General features: G+C 30.2%; 1 protein-coding gene across 1 annotated transcript; it reads left to right on the top strand.

The window, feature by feature from the left end:
- The first annotated feature begins 1415 nt into the window (after positions 1–1415).
- Positions 1416–18237, top strand: LOC134701115 (uncharacterized). Its single transcript, XM_063562259.1, has 4 exons — positions 1416–1957; positions 16439–16606; positions 17012–17222; positions 18062–18237. The coding sequence occupies exons 1-4, from the start codon at positions 1791–1793 to the stop codon at positions 18167–18169; spliced, it is 654 nt and encodes a 217-aa protein (XP_063418329.1). The 5' UTR covers positions 1416–1790; the 3' UTR covers positions 18170–18237.
- The last annotated feature ends 5548 nt before the right edge of the window (positions 18238–23785 follow it).

Raw genomic sequence — 23785 nt, forward strand, 5'->3', positions numbered from 1 at the left:
CCTTCTGCGTGACCTTAAAATGTAGTGATTCGGTTGTAAAAAAAATTAAAAAGATAGAGATCTAGAAACTCTGACAGTTTTGTGTGTTTTAATATGTAAGTTATTTCATGAATATGATGTATAAAAAGTAAAATCACAAAAATACTGAACTCAGAGGAAAATCAATTTGGAAAGTCCATAATCACATGGCAAAATCAAAAAACAAAACGCATCAAAAACGAATGGACAAGAACTGTCATATTCCTGACTTGGTACAGGCATTCTCAAATGTAGAAAATGGTGGATTAAATTTGTGACATAATCGTAATCATAATTTCAAGTTGCCTATGTTTGTGTCTGTCGTTGATTCTATGTTTTTGTTGTTTAGCTTTAAATGTTCTTTTTAACAGCCTTTACCTTGTAGTTACATTATGCCCTATGTGTCAATATAAAAAATATACCATTTTATTAAGAAAATTAGTACTTTTGCTTCTTTTCATTTAAAATCATGAATTTTGGAAATTACCCTCCCCCTTTTTTCTTGGTCCTCTACGATTTAAAAATTAATTGAAAATTAGCCTGCGTTTTAATAAGATATGATTTGTTCCATTTAATAAAAAGAATAGTACTTAATTATTGGTTATTTTTACATTTTTCTTTAAATATGTGCAAAACTAAATTTTTGATATACCCTTAAATAAGTTTCCTTTTAACCCCTTTTGGACACTTTTTCAAAAGTCTAAGACCTCTTAAAATATTCTACATATATTACTCTTTAAATTTATACAAAATAATTGCGGTACCCTGGGGTGTAACACAGAATTGAAATTTTGCCCTACCAGCTGATGGACTATAGAAATTGTTGTCTCCTTAGAGGTGTACATCCTTAATTACTCATCTAAAATTACTTAAAGTAAAATATGAGCTGGCAGTGACATGGCAAAAACATAACAAAATACGATCAAAAGACAAAGAACGTAGTAAAGTATTTGCCAATGTTCTAAAGTTCAAACTATCGCATATCCATCTTGTCTATTTTTGTAAATAAAGGCAACAGTAGTATACCGCTGTTCAAAATTCGTAAATCCATGGACAAAAAACAAAATCGGGGTAACAAACTAAAACCTAGGGAAACGCATTAAACATTGTAAAATTCTTCTTCCTGCCCAGGTTGGATTTGCAAATATTAGGTGCTGACATTGATCTAATTATATGTATACGATGAAGACAGTTTGTGTTTATATGTCAAAATACGAATAGTCGAATTTTTTTTCTTGATATATTTTCCAAAGCCAATTTTTGTCTAGTTTTAATGTTTGTAAGTAGTTATTGTTGACAGTGTAACGCATTCTAAAATTTTCATACACAAATATATATCCTATTATTATACATTCAGGGCGTAGGATGGAATGTAAAAGCACCATGCGACTACGTACTGGAAATGCGCATAATTAACAGTAATGGCGAAGTTATTACTTATACAGATTCTAAAAATCCTGCATTGTTTAAAGCGGTAAGTGCAAACTTGGGATGTTTTGGAGTTATCATTGACATGAAAATGAAACTCGTTCCTGCCTTTGATGTCGAAGTAAATAATGTATACATGAAACTAGACGAAATACTCAAAGAGGAAACACTATACAACTTATTCAAAAACAACTGGTCGGTTGAGATATTTTGGTTTCCTTTTAATTCTTTTAATCCAGTCGTCAACTCCGACATGATTACAGATGATAAAGTGTGGATCCGAAAGATAAACCCAGAAAAAAGAAGGAGAGAAAAAGCCTGAAACATATTACGAACTGAAAAATATGGTAGATTGGGTGTCACAAGAAGTTCTGGCACTAATTTCACCTGTACTCGCTAATCATCCTCCTTTGGTTACTTGGACTGCAAGACCATCGTTTTGCGCAATAGAATACATCAATTATCCAACTGGTCCAATACTTGAGGAACTTCCACGAGCTATTCATTTTAGGTAAGATTATTATTTGTCTGAGTTTTTGATGAGAAATCATAGGGGGAAACACAGTTAAAAAAAGGTATTCAAATTACCATACCTTCTGGTATCTATACTGAGTGCCAATGAAAACGCAACACTTTTGTTTTTCAAAAAAATCTTATAATTTTTATTTTATTTATATTTAAACTTTGTATAGTTGGTTTAAAATGACTTTTAAGACCATTGACGACAACTTTATGGTTGAGTGATTTTTGGAACAAATGCGAAGTAAGGGTTATTTTGAACGGACATAATCCGAGTTCATCGCTTTTCAACATACGCATCATTTTCACGATTTTGTCATTTAAAGCTTGGCTTATGTCATGAATTTTCCCGCCCTTATTGTAAGGAAACTGCAATAAACATCTGAGTAACACTGCATGAAATGATACGTTTACAAAATTTATTCATATATTAAATTTCTAGTTTTGAATTTAAGGTCTGATTTATGAAGAATTATTTTAGTAGTTTATGAAAATTTAATAATTTTTTTAAATTTCTTATTTTTTTAAGTTTAATTCCGATTTATGGGTTATTAAACTTGATATTTATTTGAAAAATAATAGCAGTTTAAATTTGTTATTTAAAAGGTTTAAATCTAGTTTATCACCGTTAAATTTGTCATTTAAATATACGTTTATTTTTTATCAAAACTACTAATATCAGACGATTTAACTGAAATTTAATTTAGATTAAATAACAAGTTTATACTGATCAATTTTTGTTCGGTAAATTTGAAATTTAATGCCAGTTTTGGTATACGTTTATTTTTTATCAAAACTACTAATATCAGACGATTTAACTGAAATTTAATTTAGATTAAATGACAAGTTTATACTAATAAATGTTTGTTCGGTAAATTTGAAATTTAATGCCAGTTTTTAGTAACGTGTTTTACATTGTCTTATCGGGGCCTTTTATAGCTGACTATGCGGTATGGACTTTGCTCATTGTTGAAGGCCGTACAATGACCTATAGTTGTTAAAGTCTGTGTCATTTTGGTCTTTTGTGGATAGTTGTCTCACTGGCAATCATACCACATTTTTTTTATATTATGTTTCTTGTTTAATTTCAATGATGAAGTAATTCTTCTTCTTAAGGGTCAACAAGGCTTCACTACTGTCAGATGAAGACATGTTGTACAAAATAAAATGGAGCGAAAACGATATTAAGAAAACAAGACGACTTTACGATCGGGCTTATTATAATTGTTCAAAAGGAAGAAGAAGAAAAAAGAAACTTTCGTTGGAAAAATATTAACAACTTACGTAAATCAATATTTAAATCCTGAAAATCCCTAAACCTGTAGATCGAGATTTTCAAGTAAGTAAAAGTCTTCGTCAGATTTCCATGGACGTTCTGGTTATCTTTTATCTCAATCAAAACACAACAAATAACAAGAGCTTGAATAATGGCTAAATTTCATTGATAGATTTTTATCGTCTTTTATAAAGAATAATCCAGGTATGAATAGTTTAAACAACATGTATTTATCGAAGTACATATGTACATATCAACAACACAAATAGAATATATTTTAAGAAACAAGCAGTTTTGGTTATCCCCCTTATAATTATAAACTAGTTATATTTTGACATTTTGACATTTTCCTTTTATTTGATATTTATGATAATCATATATATACTTATTTCTATACAGTTCACTTTATCAGATTTTTCTTGAATATCGTATTACTTTTTTGATAATATTTATGATGGGATGTAACTCTTTTTGTCAACAATCATATCTGTTTCAGAGGAAAATATTTATTTTAAAAATAAGTTATCTCCCATTACATTGGAAAAGCGTAAAGATTAAGATTATACATTTTAAAATTTGTCTTTCTTTTTTAATATATTCAACACAGTTTTACAGATGGATGGATAATTCTTTGAAAAAAAAATAACCAAATGTGCAGCATACTAGTATAAAAGGGCACACTATTAAAAGTAAAAGCTGTTTTAGCGCAAATTTCACAATTTTCACGAAGTAAACGGGATTTTTTCCCCAGTCGTCGTATTTTGCTACTGACTCTTTCGCAAATAATGATACCCGTTTGTACAACATAAATCGCTTTTCCGTAAGTGGAAGTTATGCGGACGCTGAACCTACAAGTCTAATCGACCCCAAAATTTGTAGTCAGCAGGGCATACATGTACTTAAGGTTCATAAAACAACGTGGTGCAGATATCTCTCAAGACTTTTCCTAGAGAGAAGAAATGACAATGCCGTAAAAATCGCTTCCTATACTGCTACTTTTGCATAGGTACTTTTTCTGTACAAAAAATCTGTGGTACTGGAAATGTACTTTCAAAATATAGTACTTTTTTGTTACTTTAAATTTATTGTAATTGTTAGGTACCTGTGTTTTAATCTAAATCCTATTGATATTAAGATGTATTAAAAACCCACCCAAGAGAGAATCAATGATATGGCTTTCCAAAAGCAAGAGACTGACATCAATCAAAATAAAAAAATTGAACTTTTTTAATATACTTTATAAACCAAATAAAAGACCCTCGTATGTTGATCAATGCAAATCCAAAAGTGGTAGATATTTAAGTGCTCATACTTTATCTATTGGAAGAGGGCGATATCTAAAAATACCAAAATAGAGTAGGGTATGTCTTTGCTGTAACAATGGATACATTGAAGATGAACTTCACTTTCTTTTAAAATGTTCCTCCTATAAATATGTGAGAGATAACCTTATTAAAAAATTAGATAATGTTCTATTGAACAACAAAGGAGTAGGTCCAGTAAGACATCTGTTTGGCCCCAAAATATAGCAGTTTTACAAAATTGTTAAAATGTAAACTTTTAGTTATTTATTGGAAAGTAGAATTTTAGTTTAAACATATTTATTTACAGTGGATTGGGAAACATGTTTTGCAACTTATATTAATCCCTCTCCACTTTGCAGGTGCGAGTGCTGCCTTGTAGCGGCATTAGCCTACTCTTTTTCGAAAACTACAAGGGTGTCTTTAACGTGCAAGAGATATGACTCTCTCTTAACACGGGTCAGCCATTTATCGTCCCCTTCCGACGGACTATCATCGTTTCCTTAAGACCATAATCGCAAATGGTGTCAAGGTTCTGCTACATAAATATGGGCTGTTTTTGACAATACAATGCACATATATTGGGCACTAGAACCTATAAGTCATGCTAAATTACTGAAATCTTCACAATTCCAGCATTTTAGTTAAATTTTAGATGGTTTCCGTGTAAAACGAAAGTGGCCGCATTCGTGTTCATCCAAAATATTGAAATGGAAGTTGTATTTGATGATAATACATAACATATATAAAAATTGAGGATGAACACGGATGCGACCACTTTCGTTTTTGACAAAAACCATCTAAAAAGTTACATTTTTTCGCATATTTGGTAGATTTTTCATATTTGAGCTTGAATCAGATCGATTTTAATGACTATTTTAAGTTAAAATCTTTCACATAAATTTATTGAATCATATGAAATAAACCGTGACTTAAGTGTTTAAAAAGTGGTCAAAATCTTTCGTCAGATGAAACTGAAATTTGAGGCCAAAATCGGTCTTTATTGGACCTACTCCTTTCCTTCCTTATCATATAACTTGCTTATATCAATTCTAAATAGTAATTCCCAAACAATATTGAAAATTGTCGTCAACTATTTGAATGAATGCTTGTTGGTGAGAAACTCATTATTAAAAGGTACTTGATTTCTGTAATAATGTATATGCTTCCCATTTATTTTTTTTATATATTTCTCTCATAATTATCCACTGTCACTCCTTCATTGTATATATGTTATTGTAGTTAGTCTTTAATTTGTTGCCATAACCATTTATTGTCAATGTGTTAGTGCTAATAAAGTTATCTTATCTTATCTTATATTCATTAAATATTTTGATTTACTCATTTTACTGTCTTATATATATTATATATTATTAAGGTCTCAGACAGGGTATATACTGAGACATTCCCGGCTTAGAGTTTATATCCCCTGAGCCGAAATTAGTTTGATTGTTTATTAATTTGTTATGGTCACTTGTATTTCTAATTCGCCGTCTTGCTTCACATTTAATAAATCCTCTGAACACATGCTGTGAGTGACAGCTATTTCTGTGCAGAAACAGATAAGAATTTGTTTCTTTAAAATGTATTTCGAGGTCAAGAATGCCATATGTTGTAAATCTTTGACCTTTAATAACATCAACATCCAAGAACGACACTTTTTATCGTTTTTTTATTTCATAGGTGAACTTTAATAAGGGGTTATAATCATTTACAAGACGAAAAAAGTCTATAATTTCATCTAATGTTCCATTATATATTATGAATCCATCGTCTCTATATCTGGCATGATAGAATATTTTGTCTTTTTATTATATCATGTATATTGAAATGCAGAAATAGTTTGATTTTGTTATAATAAAACACCCATGCAACCACGCATCCCATATTGCTGATAGGACCCGACACAAATATCAATTTCGTGTTTCGGTAGTTAAGCTTGGGATGGTCAATTTAAGATGCATTATTTGAATATCATCAAATATAAAAATTATTCATATTTATATTGATATATTTATATTTTTATTCTCCTTGTCCCAATAAATCCCAAGACCTGTCATGGGTTTTTGCTTAAGGGCATAACCTACATATTGTTTTGATTATTTTTCTTTTGTTTTTTCTGTTTAATTAAATACTGAATGATAATTTGAGTGTCTCTGGTATTTGCTGTCTTAGATTTTCCATCTAAGATTTCACCACATTATTTATATATTTTGGTCAATGGGAGATAACTTTGTATATTTAACAGTTTACCAATTGTTATCTCTTTTTAACATGTTTGAAAATTAATGAACAATTAATCTTAAAAGAAATATTATTTTCACTCAATTGTCCAAGTACATTTAATATTTGATAGTCATGTGCATGAAATTTCATAATTTAGTTGATAAAAAATATTTGTGTGCTATTTAATTCAATTATACATATCATAAAATGTCTTTTTTTACTTTTATCATATGTAATCATTTGGGGTGAGATCCTATAAAATTTAAATTAATGTCTGAGCAGCACATTGGTTTGAAATTAGCAGCTATGTTATGTTTGCTGTTTTATTTTTTGCTATTTAATGTGTTTGGTTTATTTTTAGATTGAAAATATTGCAAGCAAGGGAGGTTATTCATAAATATTCTTATGATACCAAACTTTGAAAATGCTTATGTTTGCTGTTTGTTATAACCCTTTTGCAATGATTTTTAAACAAGTAATCATGTTAATTTGCCATATACCATTATTTTGTTGACTAGTTTGAATTTGATGTATATCTTTACTTATTTCAAAAAAGTGTTTTTTGTATATGTTTACATAGTAAAATTATAGTTATTGATATTACGAAAATTTTGACAGTTGGATGTTTTTTCTTGGATATTAATGACATTTGCCTTGTTACAAAACCTCTGACTAGGCTGTCGAAAGATTCTAAATCTTGCATGGATAAACTTGGCAGTAAATACCAGGGACAGCTAAATGCACAGTGCAAAAAGTTGAGGTCTAAGAAAGCCTTGTCTAAATAAATCTCCAGAACTTGCATTTAATTGAGTTTGCTTAAGGGCATATGACAAAAAAATAATCCTTCAATTTTGAATAGGGCCAAATAAAAAGTACACTTTTGGAATTAGCAAAGAAGAAAATGACTTCATGATTTACTTTTGAATTATAGTTTATAAAGATTACCAGTAGATCAGCCTAAGGAAAACCTTTGAAAATAAGTCAGACAGAATATTTTGATTTCTTGAACTTAACTTGAAGATTTTTTTAACTATACAAGATAAATAATTGCTTTCTGATTTCAACATTTGATTTTTACTATAAAAATCATTTACAGGTGCAACATATATTTGTCATTAGATAATGTTATTGTGTTTGTTTGACCTACATATTTTTTATGCCTTATTTATGGTCATTATGTTTTTCTTGTCTTGGCATCAGTCTGTCCCTTTGTTTGTTCTGTTTGTCCTGTTTCAGGTAAAAGATTTTGGTCAAGGTAGTTTTCAATGAAGTTGGAAGTTCAATGAGCTTGAAACTTAGTACACATGTTCCCTGTGATCTATGATATAATCTTTCTAATTTTAATGCTACATGAGAGAATTTCACCAATTTTCAGTCCACTGAACATAGAAAATGATAGTATGAAGAAGGCATCCATGTACTGGGGACACATTCTTGTATTAATTAAAAAAAAAATGCCTTTTTTAATTGATTAAAAGCTGAATAATAATTTGGGTGTGGTTCATTTAAGTGTCTGGTATTTGCTGTCGTAGATTTTTCATCTAAGATTTCACCACATTATTTATATATATTTGGTCAATGGGAGATAACTTTGCGTATTTAACAGTTTACAAAAATGTTACGTCTATTTTGAATGTTTAAGTATTAATAAACAATTAATCTTAAAAACATAATATTTTTGTTCAATTTTCCTATGTCCTAGTACATTTAATATTTGATAATTTTGTGCTTGAAATTTTTTATTTTTTTAATAAAAGTTTATTTGTGTGCTATTTTAATCAATTGTATATATTTGAAATTTACTTTTCCTTCAATTATTTTTTACCTGTATCTTGTGTATATAGCATTCAGGGTGAGGTTTGATAAAATTTGAATTAATGTCTGAGCAGCACATTGGTTGTTCATTTAGCAACTATGTTATGTTTGTTGTTTTATTTTTTGTTTTTGATGTATTTGGTTGTTCCTTTGATTGACTAATAATGCTAGCAAGGGAGATTATTCATTAATATTTTTATGATACCAAACTTGAAAAAAAGCTGGGTATGTTTGCTAATTGTGATAACTCCAATGTTATGATATTTAAACAAGCAAACTCAAATAGTAAGCATGTTTCTTTGTCACATACCATTATGTTATTGACTAGTTTGAATTTGATGTAGAACTGAACTTTTATTTGTTTACACGGTAAAATTGTAGTTCCTTGATGTAACCAACATTTTGACAGTATATTTTATTGATAATCAAAATAACTTTGATTTGTCAATATCTGAATAAAATTAATTTGATAAAGACTTTGTTTCTTTTATTAAAGCATATACAAAGGGAGACAATTCAATTTAAAAAAAATATTATTCAATCTGTATAAATATGCCCAAGACAGGATGGCAATAAGATAAAACAGGAAATTGTTGTGTATGATTATGCTTTGTCCAAGGGTTTTTGTTATCTCCTGTATTATATATTGTTGCAATTATCACACATAGAGATAGATAGGCTTGCCCTGAAGTCTATATCTTAATTTTGTGTTATGTGCAAGTCTTAAAATTTAAACATTTTAAGTTCTCATATAAAATCAGAGGCATTGGCATTATTTACTTACAGATAAAGGCATACTTACAAACTGGTATTAACCTTTGCAAATAAATGACTTATAAACTTTGGATTATAGTTGTAGTTTCATCTTTACAGACTTTAATGATACTTACAAACCATACATTTGCAATTGGAACCCAAAATCTTATTCTACTGTTATTAAACTGAGGAGCAATCCCTGCCTTCAAGTCTCAAACTTTGTATATATTGATAAGAAAAGTTGAAGGATCCATCATTTTTTCAATAGCTTCAATATTTTAATCATTGAATTTTCCTATTTTTTATTTCATTTTCTTCTTTAATTAGATATTTCCAAACAAGATATTTGAGTTGAATATGAAAAAAAAATCACCCACATCCTTCCTCCATTTTAAAAATCAGAAAACTTTTCTCAATTTTTATTTCCATGATTGTAATTCCTCAGAAAATTTAACTAGAAATTAAATTCTATATTTATTCAAATATAATTTATCTTAAAAATTCTTTAAATTTGAAATTTATTAAAATTTAATTTAAATTAAGATTTCTTGAAATTTGAAATTAATTATAATTTAATTTAAATTAAGATTTCTTTAAATTTGAAATTTTTTTAAATTTAATATATTTTAAAAATTCTTTAAATTTGAAATTTAATTTAAATTTCGATATCTATAAATTTGAAAATTATTTAAATTTTTTCAAGTTTAATTTATATTTAAATTGTTTAAACTTGAAATTTATTCAGATATAAAAATATCTTTAAACTAGGTTGAAATTTGGGAATTTATTTGCTTTATTAAATTAAGTTTAAACTTATGTTAAATTAGAAATTTTCCAATAAAGTAAATGCATATATTTTTTTATAATTTAAAATTTAATATGCATAAAATATGCATTTAATTTTATATTAAATGCATCATTTCGTGCAGTGTAAATGAAGAAAAAGAAATTTTACAAAACTGACGAAACTTAATCATTCTATATTCCGCTTTTTGGTCATATTTTAATAACTTTTGAATATTCTCAGCTAATGACTCATTAGAACAACAAAAGATTACTCTGCTGCTCAAAGAAAATCAGTGCTACCTGTATGAGTGTCATATTGTCACCCCCTAAAAGTTGATATAAATTATCATAACAATTTCCCACAACACAATTCATTTCTTTTAGAATTATCGTTATTAATGCTTCACATATGTAAAAGTTATGTCAAAACCAGAAACAAGTAAAAATGTCAACGAGGCACTATACAGACGGCCGGAATATTCGATTGACACTTTCATTTACATGTAAACAGCAGTAATGTTCAGCAAAGAAAGATCTACAAATACGTCAACATGACCAAAATGGTCAGTTGACCCCTTAAGGAGTTATTGCCCTTTATAGTCATTTTTATCAATTTTTCGTAAATTTTTGTGATCTTTTACAAAGATCTTTTCTTCTGAAACTACTGGGTCAAATTCAACCACACTTAGCCACAATCATTAGTGTGGTATATTGTTTTAAAAATGTGTCCGGTAACGTGGCAAACTGACCAATATGGCCCCATGGCTAAAAATATAACATAGGGAAGAAATGCAGGCTTATAACTCTGAAACCAAAGCATTTAGAGCGAATCTTACAAGAAGTTAAATTGTCAATCAAGTTAATATCTTTTTATGCCCCATCTACGACAGTAGAGGGGCACTATGTTTTCTGGTCTGTGCCTCCGTTCGTCCGTCCGTCTGTGCGTCCGTCCGTATGTGCGTCCGTCCGTCTGTCCTGCTTCAGGTTAAAGTTTTTGGTCAAGGTAGTTTTTGATGAAGTTGAAGTCCAATCAACTTGAAACTTAGTATACATGTGCCCTATGATATGATCTTTCTTATTTGAATGCCAAATTTGAGTTTTGACCCCAATTTTACGGTTCACTGAACATAGAAAATGAAAGTGCAAATTTCGGGTTAAAGTTTTAGGTCAAGGTAGTTTTTGATAAAGTAGAAGTCCAATCAACTTGAAACTTAGTGGACATGTTCCCTTTGATAATATTATTCTAATTTTAATGCCAAATTAGAGAATTTATTACAATTTCACGGTCTACTAAACATAGATAATGATAGTGCGAGTGGGGCATCCGTGTACTGTGAACACATTCTTGTTTGTATAAATGTTGATTATGTAACAAAGTTATGAGGAGGACAGATTAAAATTGACACTTCGTAAATTTTATGGACACCAGCACGAATTGGTGGATCCATATGATGTCTCTTTAACCAAACTAGCTAAGGACATTTTTACCACATGGTAGATTGTGGTTTGTCATTATGTCGTCTAATCTTTAATTACCAAACGTGACTTATTCCCGATTGTGACTGTTTTGCAGAATGTGAATTCGCATTACTATAAGACGTGTTTCTGTACTTGTTTATCCCAAATTCATGTATTTAGTTTACATGTTTAATGTTATATTTGTAATTCTCATCAGATTTTGTCAAATGTGTTGACGTCTTCTTATGATATATTTAGGTGTGACGTATAGAAAAATTTATCACCTCCTCTTTATTAATTATATTAAATTTTGTACGTTTATTTACGTTTGAAGTTGGATTCATAACAAACTGGACATATATATATATATATATTACAGTTAATTGCTATTAATAAGTATTGCAATATGCATTTTGTTTAAATGAATTATCAGTATTTAGTTCTAAATCAATACTAGTTCTATCTCATTTTTGAATGATAGTTTTTCATATGTGACGTCATGCTGTTTCTAAATTTCATAAATTCAAATGTGGCATAACGTTTCTGCCTTTTCGCCATCGTATGTGACGTCACATGTTTTTAATTACGTTGACGCCTGAACTGATTCGGATGTGTGTCTATTTTATGATAAACTTGGGTTTAGTTTTCTGTAATTAGTTAATATTTCAGTTTCATTATGTATATCGCTTTCATATTCATTTGTTAAAATTTACTGGTTGCAATAGCATTAAGTGTTCTATAATTATTATAAGGATGTTCTTATCCCGTGCATAAAAACAATGCCGTGTTTGTCAAAACCTTTTCAACTTTTGATCTTCAGTGCTGTACAACTTTGTACCTTTTTCACGTTCGATCTTTTATATCTAGGCGTTATGTATTCAGGTTTAGTTTTCTGTAATTTTTAATACTTCAGTTTCTTTATGTATATCTCTTTCATATTCATTTGATAAAATTTACTGTTTGCAATAGCATGAATTGTTCTATATAATAAGAATGTTCTTATCCCGGGCATAAAAACAATGCCGTATTTGGCGAAACCTTTTCAACTGTTGATCTTCAGTGCTGTACAACTTTGTACTTTTTTCACTTTCGATCTTTTATATCTGGGCGTCACTGGTGAGTCTTGTGTGGACAAGGCGCGTTTTTGGCGTATTGAATTTTAAACCTGATGCTTTTTGTTATTTATTAATCATGTTTTTCTTTGTCTAATATGTTCTCCTATTTATTTGTATTGTAGTCCTGTAATATTATGTTGCCATTTCAATATTATATTTAACTTTGCCATTTAAGTGCGAGGTTTGGTATGCCATAAAACCAGATTTAACCCACCACTTTTATTCCCCTTTAAAAGTGTCCTGTACCAAGTCAGGAAGATGGTCATTGTTATATTATTGTTCGTTTCTCTGTGTGTTACATTTTAACGTTGAGTCTTTTGTGTTTTCTCTTATTTTTGAGATATTGAGATAAGACGTGGCACGGTACTTGTCTATCCCAAATTCATGTATTTGGTTTTCATGTTATATTTGTTATTCTCGTGGTGTTTTGTCTGATGATTGGTCAGTTTCTGTGTGTGTTGCGTTTCGGTGTTGTGTCGTTGTTCTCCTCTTATATTTAATGCGTTTCGCTCGGTTTTGGTTTGTTACCCCGATTTTGTTTTTTGTCCATGGATTTATGAGTTTTGAACAGCGGTATACTACTGTTGCCTTTATTTATCAGTGATTTATATCAAACTAAATAATATTTTTTATAGACATATGAACATCCATGGCTGTACAATCTGTCTTTACCGGTATCGTGCAATTGTACAAAATAATGTTTTTCTCTGATCATTTATGACGTTTTTTCACGATTATGTACCCTTGTGTTGCTTCAATGCTTAACATATGGACATTTTATAGAAAATCCAGAGCCGTTTTCCTTGTTCTATCATATTTGGCAATTTGATGAACATTAGATATAGGATCATTGCATGTAGTGCTAGTATTGGTTTCCTTATAACAAGTTTATTAATGTAGTTATTGGTTAGAACAAAATTATGGACCAAATAAGTACACCTTTAAGGGTGAGCTCGACTTTAGTTTCTCTGCACGAGGTATTTTAAAATGTACAGGTTGGTTAGAACTTTGTGTAAAAAATAAACACTAGCACATCATAGAAAAGCAAGTAAGTAATCTATGTTTCAAATTTATAACACAAATCTCTTTATTAAAGGCTGTGGATTTTCTATAAAAAAACTTGGTTTCTTTGCCACAAAGTACTCTTTTTCTATTAAATGCAATGCGACAGTAAATAATAATGCTTAGCATCAAGTGATCCATAGCATATGTTCAAAATGGCATGCCTCTATTATTCATTATATCTGTAGTTTTGATACAATTGATATTTAAAAAAAAATCGTACAAAAATGGCTACAGACGGGTACATAAACCTTATTTCGATGTTGTACTTTTACTTATATAATTTAAGTTCAAGATGCATGGCTTTTTATTAGTTGTTTTTTGGGGTTTGAACTAGCTGTCAGTAACTGCGAGTACTGCCAGATCTTTACTTATTGTCTTTTTTATGTGATAATAAGTTTAAACATATTTTATTGTTCCAAAAAGAGACAAATGGATTAGACACAAGTTTTTCAACTTAGTAACGTCTTCTCCAAAAAGATAATAAGTGAACTGCCACATCCGATGTGTGTTTTTGTTAAAAGAAATTCTTTATATTAATCGGACGAGTTAATCCCATTTCAACTGACTTTGATAGTATGTTCTTATATTGTAATGTCAATACTCTGACCCAGGTTAGGGAAGGATTTGTATCCCGCAAACATATTTAACCCCGCCATATTATGAATGTCCAAAGTCAGGAACCGGTATTTCAGTGATTGTCGTTTTATTGCTGTATATCATATTTATTTTGGTTCAATATTTTGTACATAATTCAAACAGGTGTTTTTCGATTTAATTGTTTATATTTGATATTTTAGGGCCTTATAAATGTGACTGTGCGGTGCGGGTTGTGCTCGTTGTTGGCAATAATATCACATATATTAATCTTAAATTAGAAAAAAATCATCTTAAAAAATTCTATTTGTGAAGAAAAAGGAAAACAAACTTTTTTATACCATTACCTTGATTAGGAAAGATTACTTATAAAGTGGTACATACATTTGCCTACTTGATGAGGTTACTGTCATTTTTTCAAATACATACTAAGCTTGTTGCACTCACCTGCGAAAATCATTTAAATTTCACTTTAAATTAAATTTAGTCAGAAAAGCTCTAATTTAGTTAGCACTGCCATTACGTTCTATTATTCAACATAAAATGATAAAAGCTCGACCTACACAATATAAAGTCACAATAAAACGTTTTTTTGCAGAACCACATAGATTTTTGTACAATTTGGTCGATATTTAATAGTTTATTTGACAAAATCTACTGAGGTATATCTTAACGATAATCTATGGCAAACTGTTCTCCTTAAAATTATGTTTGAACCCTTTTATCGAAAAAACATAACACACTTCGAACTAACTAAAAGAGGGACGAAAGATACCAAAGGGACAGTCAAGCTCATAAATCTAAAACAAACTGACAACGCCATGGCTAAAAATGAAAAAAAACAAAACAGAAAAACAATAGTACACATGACACAACATAAAAAAAACTAAAGAATAAACAACACGAACTCCACAAAAAAATAGGGGTGATCTCAGGTGCTCGGGAAGGGTAGGCAGATCCTGCTCCACATGTGGCACCCATCGTGTTTCTTATGTGATTACAAATCCGGTAAATAGTCAAATTCGGTAAGTCACATTCATGAAAGGGAAGGGGATTGTAGTTACGATGTAAGGAATATATCAGATATCATTTGTGAAACGGTTATTCCATAACGGTCAACCAACTCGTGATGGCGTCCGAAAAATTTACGAAGGGATGATTTCAACTTCACCATTTGGAACACTTGGTTTAATAGCTTAAAACCACATTGAGATTTCGAAATTACACACTGAGATTTCAGAATTACTCACCGAGATTTATACAAATGAAAAATACACACTGAGAGTTTAAAATTGTAGTCTGAGATTTCAAAAATACACACTGAGATTAATTAGCACTTTACAAACTAAAATTTCCACAAAAAGAGGTGACCTGAATAGCAAGTTTAGCTTTTTTATATATTTTGTCGAGCTTCAACTCATTTTTCACAATGATTTCTAAATGCAGCAATTCTCGTGTAATTGTTTTTTGTTACTTTTATATGACCAATTTTTCCTTCCTCTATATACAAATATCTATGTTTGTCAAACTAATAAGAAATTTCATAATCTGAAGAAAGGTAAATATTTATGATCAAGAATAACCTAATAGTAAGAACTTTTAATTCATAAACCAGCGTAACTAATCAATAGGAATGAATGTGAATTCTTATTAAGGTAAAACGTATAACAATTGAACGTGGTTAATATTGTATTGTTACTAAATATTTGAAGTGTGAAGTTAACTATTAAAACAAAACATACTGTTAACCAGCTTATTTTCGCGGATACTTTATTTCGCGTTTTTCCCAGCTAGTCAACTTCGCGGCGTTTTAATTTCGCGATTTTCTTATTTACTTAATGTAGTTTGATAGGGAAAGATCCAAGTTATTCCTTTTCGCGACGATTTAATTTCGCGTAATTCTTCTACTCGGGAAAGTCGCGAAAATAAATCGCTCGCGAAATTAAGTTGGTTTACAGTAGTTAATTTATTTGAGGTGATGGTGTACCTCTGATTTTTAACTTTCAATGGAAAGGATAAAGTATTGTTTAAGATATATTTTTAAAAGATTATAAGTTGACATATAATGATTTCTTTTGCAGAAATTACATTGAGAAAGCCCCTGTGTATGACATGGAATTTGCCTTCAATTTTGATAAAACAAAACTTGTCGAGATCATTACTGTGGTTACGAAAAAGGTAGACGATTACAAGAAGTACGGTCAATACCCACTGAACATTGCTATGGAAATGCGTGTAATGGGTCACAGGTAAATATTAGTTTTTTTAGTGTTTTTTAGGTCGTTACATCGTGAAATAAAACGTACTGCAATATCGTAGTTGAAGATATAAAATGCATTGGTATTTGAGGTTGTCTTTCATACATGTAAATGTGTTAACGTACTGTTTTCTATAAATGATCTCCGTGATTCATCTCATAGATCCATAACTTGGGAATTTAAAAAGTATAGAAAAACACCTAGCGCCTAAAATTGAATACTAAGGAGGAAGAATAGTAGTGCATATCAACTTTCCATTCTAGGGTATACTTTTTCACAATTCTTTATAGTAAAAGTTGCACAGTTTTAGCCACAAAAGGGAGTTCCTATTGGAAATCCTATTGTGTTTATCTACAAAATTTGCAACCTAAAAAACTTCTTTGTATTTACTTGCAGTGGAGCACTTCTTTGTCCAGGTATAATTGGAAATACAGAATACGGCGGATCCGGACAAGTGTTATTCATAGAGGTCTTAAGCGTTATCAATACAAAACAATGGACAAGGTTTTGCACGGAAGTAGGACTAAAATGGATGAAGTTGGGTGGTATTCCACATTTAGCTAAACAATGGGATTTTCTTCCAAACATCGAAGATTACATTTACAAAGTATGTGTAAAGAAAATACTAGCAAAATTGAATTACTGTAATGTAAGGTATTACTTCTTGACTGTTTTTGTAATTACTAAAATATAATTAGATTATTTTAGACTATCTTTCTATTCAAACAAGAATCAAGACAACAGATTGGGTACAACATGTAAACTTATAACACTTCTTTGTTAATACGTATTTTGAATATTGGCAATTGCATTATTCTGTTTATAAAAGATTTTCATTTGTGAGATTAATATTAAACTTGATTCATAAAAAATAATTCAATAACGAAAACAATTCTACCTCAAATAAAACAATTCTACCTCAAATAAAACAATTCTACCTTATCGCCCCTTCCTTAAATATGATCATACTATACAGCTTTCAAATAAGAAATTCGAGTTTGACGCGTGTATGTTTGTTCGCTTCTGAGATTTAACGATTAAGCAGATCTGTAAGTTCAGGTTACTAGTAATCATATTGAATAAAGACTTATAAAAAAAAGATGTGGTATAATGATGCTTATGTTGCAACTGCCATCGTTAAAATTATACTCTGCAATATCTAGGCTTTTAGTCAGCATACTTCATACCTATTTATAATAAGCAGCAATAAGCATCAGAAACAGTTCATAAAAATACTCAACTTCGAAGTATATTCAATTACACATATTTGACTATGTTTTGCCTACATAAGATAACTAACATTCAACTTTCATTTCATAAACTTTTTTTTTAGTATTTTAAAAATCTTTTGCAGTCTATTTGAATAGCACATGCAAAATAAATGGATTATCATATGATATACTCTATGTATAAAAAATTACGTCTTATTATTTTCTTATCTTTCAGAGTAAGAAAATACAGATCGATGAATTTACAAAGCAACTCAAGGAATCTAATGCTGATCCAAAGGGAATGTTTCTAAACGAAAGCATTAAAAGGCTATTGCGACTTTAACATGTCAGATTGAAAACATTTACAAATAGTGCTGTAATTTCTTTAAGGGAAATTTTCAAACTGATTGTGTTTACTAACATAGTACAACTATATATGTGTATGCTTATTTATAACCTTTTATATAACTGACTGAGTTTATAAACATATAATAAATAACTATAGTATAATTATATGTGTTTTCATGTTAAATTTCTCGTTTATACAATTTAATGTAAACGAAAGTCGTTATGAACCACATAACTTATTATATTAACTAAAATATTCTCCAAACAACTCAACTTGTATGATTGAACTCAAATATGTTCAAATACAAATAACAAATGAAATATGTGTATGTCTGAAAAGATCGGAACTTCAGTAAATTTGAAAATGACCAAAATTGTCGACTGACCCCTTGTGGAGTAATTGCCCTTTATCGTCATTTTTTTCCAATTTTCTTATTTTTTTGTATTCTTTTACAAACATCTTCTCATCTGAAACTGAACAGACAGACAAATTAAACTAGACGTGGTCACAATTATCATAAGGGTATCTTGTTTAAAAAAAAAAGTTCGATGACACCGTCTGCCAACCAACATGGCCACCATGTCTAGAAATAGAACATAGGGGTAAAATGCATTTTTCTGCTTATATCTCAGAAACTTAAGCATTTAGATCAATCTGAAATGGGGTTTAAATGTTCATCAGGTTTAGTTCTATTTGCACCGAACTTTGCTGAAGAATCAGATTACTAGTTGTTGGGTTGCTGCCCATTTTTAATCTTAGGGAAATATTGCAGTTTTTGGTTATTATCTTGAATATTTCTAAAGATAAAGATAAAGAGACGTCCAGCAAAATAAGATCTGCAAATAATCCAAAATCACCAAAATTTACCCCTGAAAGAGTAAGTGCACTTAACAGTCAATTTTTTTTTTTTTTTATTATACTATTTTTTTTTTTTGCAAAAATATTGTCCTCTGAAACTATAATCACACTTGGCCACAACCATCAATGGGGTATTGAGTTTTAAAAACATTGGCCGATGACCCCGCCAGCCAACTAATATGGCCAACCAACATAGATATAGCACATAGGGGTTTGTCAAATTAATTTAAAAACCATTAAAAAGAGAGAAAATCTTGACCAGAGCAAAAATATCTGATTGTTGAGCTCTTACAATTGTCCATACATGTCTCAACTATCCGATTAAATCTTATATTGAACCCTTAAATGACAAATTTTACCTTTTTTCCATTTGTGTCTATTAAATCGAAAACTATAAAAGATAGAGGTACAGCATTTTTTGTCTTTAAATTCAAATCTCTGTAATCTACGCATATTCTTAGTGTGCCATTCTTCTGCTTAACAAGAACAACGTTGGAGGCATACGAGCTATGAGACTCTAATTATTCCTGCTCGGAGCTTCTGGTATAAGTTGCTCTTAACATCTTCCTACATTTAAGGAGGTATGTGTCGGTATCGTTGTTTGGACGGCCTATCATCTTCTAACAGTATCTTATGTTGTACTATGTTGGTATGTCCAATGTCGTAATCATCTTTCGAAAATATATCCTGGTATGATGTAATGAAATCTTTTCCAAGTTGAAGTTGATCTGATGTTATATTGTCGTTGGATATGTCTACCTGCTGTAGTAATGGTGGTTCAAATTCTTTCTCTTTATTTAAAGGTTTATCTTGTATGAGGACAGGTTATAGTACAGCAATTATGGCGTTTGGTTGAATGGAGACTGTTCTTGTAGTGATGTGTCAAATTCTGAGGTTGAACATGTCATTATGATGCTATTTATAATCTATCAGTGATGGTTCAATATCTAAATCTGATGGTAATATAGATGACTTTGTTTGCTGCGTGATAGCAGTTACGGAGTGGTAAGGTAGTTCTTTGGTTGTCATGGCTTTTATGGATATCTGACTGTTCGGTGGTATAATGACTCTTTCATATTCAGCTGATTTAATTAATGATAATCTGTTTTTCATCTTTTTAAGTTCTTTTTCTCTCAATAGTTTACATCTAAACGACGAATACCAGGGTGTTGTTAAATCTGATGGCTGAAGAAATAGGTTGCCAAATCTATCTTTGTAATTATCCATGATGGTTGTCAGTATATTTGTTCCCAACAGAACTGGAACTTTGGAGTGATACGGACTATCTGGTACGACAAGTAGTATGGTTGGATAATGCTGATCGGTATCTTTCAGTTGAATGTTGGCCTCAATATATCCATGGTACGGTAATGAATTTCCATCTGCGCATTCAATGTTGATAATCTGTTCTAAAGGTTTGAGTGGTGTGTCAGTAAAGTGCTGAGTGTACAATTCATGAGCTATTGTTGATACAGTGGACCCTGTATCGAGAAGAGATGAAGTTTCAATGCCATTGATGATCATTTTTGATTAAGTTAATTGTCCACAAAGTCCTGGTGGTATTGTTGATTTGCATAAATTCTATTGAATAGGGCTGTGTATGTTCATGTCGATCGGCTGCCCCTTGTCGATGACATCATCTTGTTTAAAGGTTTGCCGTTGACATCAGAGTTGGCTCGGCATCCTCTGGCAATGTGCGAGTCTCTACCACAACGGTCACACGTAATCGATTAAGTTGACTGATGTTGATTCTGCCCAAAACCTCTGCCATTACCTCCACCATAACCTCTGCCATAACTTATTCCATAATCACTATCATAACCTCTATTTCCTCTACCACTTCTAGTATTTCCTCTACCTCTAAACTGATTAAATGTCTCTTGGTACGGTTGTGGTTGTGTGTCTTGTTGTTGTTAATTTGGTTGATCTTATTATGTTGTCTAGATTCTAAGTGTTCGAGGCGTGTGTTTATCTGCTTCAGTGTTGTAACAAGTTCAGATTCCTCCTCTTTCTCATTCATGTCATTAGCAATGGCCTGTTTTGATGTTGCTTTCACCTTTGGTAGTTCATCAAGATTATTTTCTTTCTCAATCTTTCACAAAGCTACACGCAAATGATCAAATGTATTAAAGCGTTCCTTCTTATAGTGGCTGATATGCTTTATATGTGGTCTTAGTCCTTTCCAAAGCATGTCATGCATCATGGTATCTGCTTGTGGCTTACTGACTTTCCCTGAATGGATGGCTTTATCAAGTATTACTTCCAAGCGACAACTCCATGCTGAAACATCCTCGGTTTCCTTCTGCTTTGCATTGTAAAAGTCGCCCTTGATGGTTTCAAGTTCATCTACATTGCCAAAAACGCTTTCCATCTTGATCATGATCTCAGTTAATGATGCATCTGTTCCTAAACGCATTGCTACTTATCCTGCTTCCTCACGCAAAGCTCTACGCATGGCTTGGATGATAGCTTCCTATGAGTGGATCTTATCCTTCATGAGTCCAAGTACTTCATATTTCCAAATTAAAGTTCGTATGTTGTTTCACCTCCTTTCTTTTCACCACTACCAGAGAAACGGTTGATTCTAGGTGGCTGAGTATAATGGGATGACGTTGTTGTTGATGGTTCCTTCTTAATAGGTTAAGTCTGTTTTCCCATCTTTAGTGTTTCTACTGCGTAAGCATCAATCCACTGTTGTAATGCCTCAGGTGTATCGGCCTTTGGTTTTATATGCATTTCCTTTAAGGTGTCGACGAGCTGTTGATATGCCTTATCGGCCATGATGTCAAAATATGAATGAATTTATAATAAGATATACTAAATCTACAAGAAATATAATAAGATATCCTAAATCTACAAGAAATATAATAACATATCCTAAATCTACCAGAAATATAATAAGATATCCTAAATCTACAAGAAATATAATAACATATCCTAAATCTACCAGAAATATAATAAGATATCCTAAATCTACAAGAAATATAATAACATATCCTAAATCTACCAGAAATATAATAAGATATCCTAAATCTACAAGAAATATAATAACATATCCTAAATCTACAAGAAATATAATAACATATCCTAAATCTACAAGAAATATAATAACATATCCTAAATCTACAAGAAATATAATAACATATCCTAAATCTACCAGAAATATAATAAGATATCCTAAATCTACAAGAAATATAATAACATATCCTAAATCTTCCAGAAATATAATAAGATATCCTAAATCTACAAGAAATATAATAGATATTAGCACCTATGAAAAAACCAAAGTATCTACAATAAATACAGATAATATAAGTATCCTACAAGAAATAGCAAATTATTGTTAATAACCTACAATAGAGAACAAAGTTTGATTAAATTCCTAAAATGCATAATAAATGTATATATTAAGTACCTAAAATTAATATGAAAATAGAACTAATTACCTACAATGAATACGAAATAATATTAAATACCTGAAGCTAATATAAGCAATGTTAAGTACCTTCAGTGAATACAAAAATTTGTTAAGTACCTTCAATGAATACAAAATTATATTACGTACCTTTAATGAATACAAAATTATATAAAAGTACCTTCAATGAACACAAAGTATAGATAATTTATAGCTGAAATCAATACAAATGTATTTGACAAACCTATATAAATCTATCTGGTAAATCTATATAAATTTATCTCGTACTCAAAATTAGTCAAAGTGAAAACGAATATCTGGTAAGTATATCCTAAAACACAATGCAATATGATATAACTATATGTGTCACCACTAATCTATGATGGATAAAGAAAACAAAATAATATATATGCAGCACTGAAAATTTAATTAAAGATTAGTTAAAGTCCAAAGATGAAACAAAATATCAAAATCTGAAATTAAATAATAATTAATAGATCTGAAATATATCAAAGTTAAGTATTAAATCTGGTACCAAGGAACTGTAAAAGAAGATATGTATAATGATTAAATACAAGTATCAAAATACAGAAAGACCAAAAAAAATAAAGTCAGCTATCTAATAGTAATCTGAAATTATAAAGTACAATTATTTTTCTGAAATTACAAAACTCCATTATAGTGCAGATTATCTACCCTGATGAAAAGAAATGAATAAGTATATCAAGTATGTAAATATCTAAACATAAGTATGAATATATACAAATATGACACAAGTACTATATATTAATAAATATGAACAAAACTAAAGTAAAGATAAGTTCATCAATAGATCGAAGTAAAGTAGATGGAATATAAAGTAAAGTTAAAGTACAAGTATAAGTATAAGCAACAGTGACAACAAATACAACTAAGGTTGGACCACAACACAAATTTACTAAGTTTTACTGTGTAACCGAAGCCTACTGTGTAATGTTAGTTTTATATGTATGGGCTTGGGTTACTTACATCAAATTATATCCTCGGATCAAATATCAAATATGTTTTCTTGTCTCAATCTATGAGTTCACTCAAATGTATCTATATATTGCTATCTATATCTGGTTCGCTTATAGACTATCAAGTGTATGTATGTTTTTAAATGTGTATAAAAGTGTATTAATTTACATGCACTGTAATGCACAAAGTAGGGTAGGTGTCGGGCAAGGCAAGAGAAGATTTATTCAAATATGAAAGGTCAAGGTCAATCACAGGTTCATATCAACATTCAATCATACATACGCACACGTAAACACAAATAAAATAAATAAACCTATACCCTTATATAATAAGTACAA

The sequence above is a fragment of the Mytilus trossulus genome, unplaced genomic scaffold, assembly GCF_036588685.1.
Source record: "Mytilus trossulus isolate FHL-02 unplaced genomic scaffold, PNRI_Mtr1.1.1.hap1 h1tg000220l__unscaffolded, whole genome shotgun sequence".
Lineage (NCBI taxonomy): Eukaryota > Metazoa > Mollusca > Bivalvia > Mytilida > Mytilidae > Mytilus > Mytilus trossulus.

What these genes read in the sequence shown, in the direction of transcription:
- LOC134701115 (XM_063562259.1), top strand. Translation starts at nt 1,791, where the DNA reads ATGGTAGATTGGGTGTCACAAGAAGTTCTGGCACTAATTTCACCTGTA. An exon ending in CCACGAGCTATTCATTTTAG is followed by an intron (nt 1,958 to 16,438) that starts GTAAGATTATTA and finishes TTTCTTTTGCAG; the next exon opens with AAATTACATTGAGAAAGCCC. An exon ending in TCGAAGATTACATTTACAAA is followed by an intron (nt 17,223 to 18,061) that starts GTATGTGTAAAG and finishes CTTATCTTTCAG; the next exon opens with AGTAAGAAAATACAGATCGA.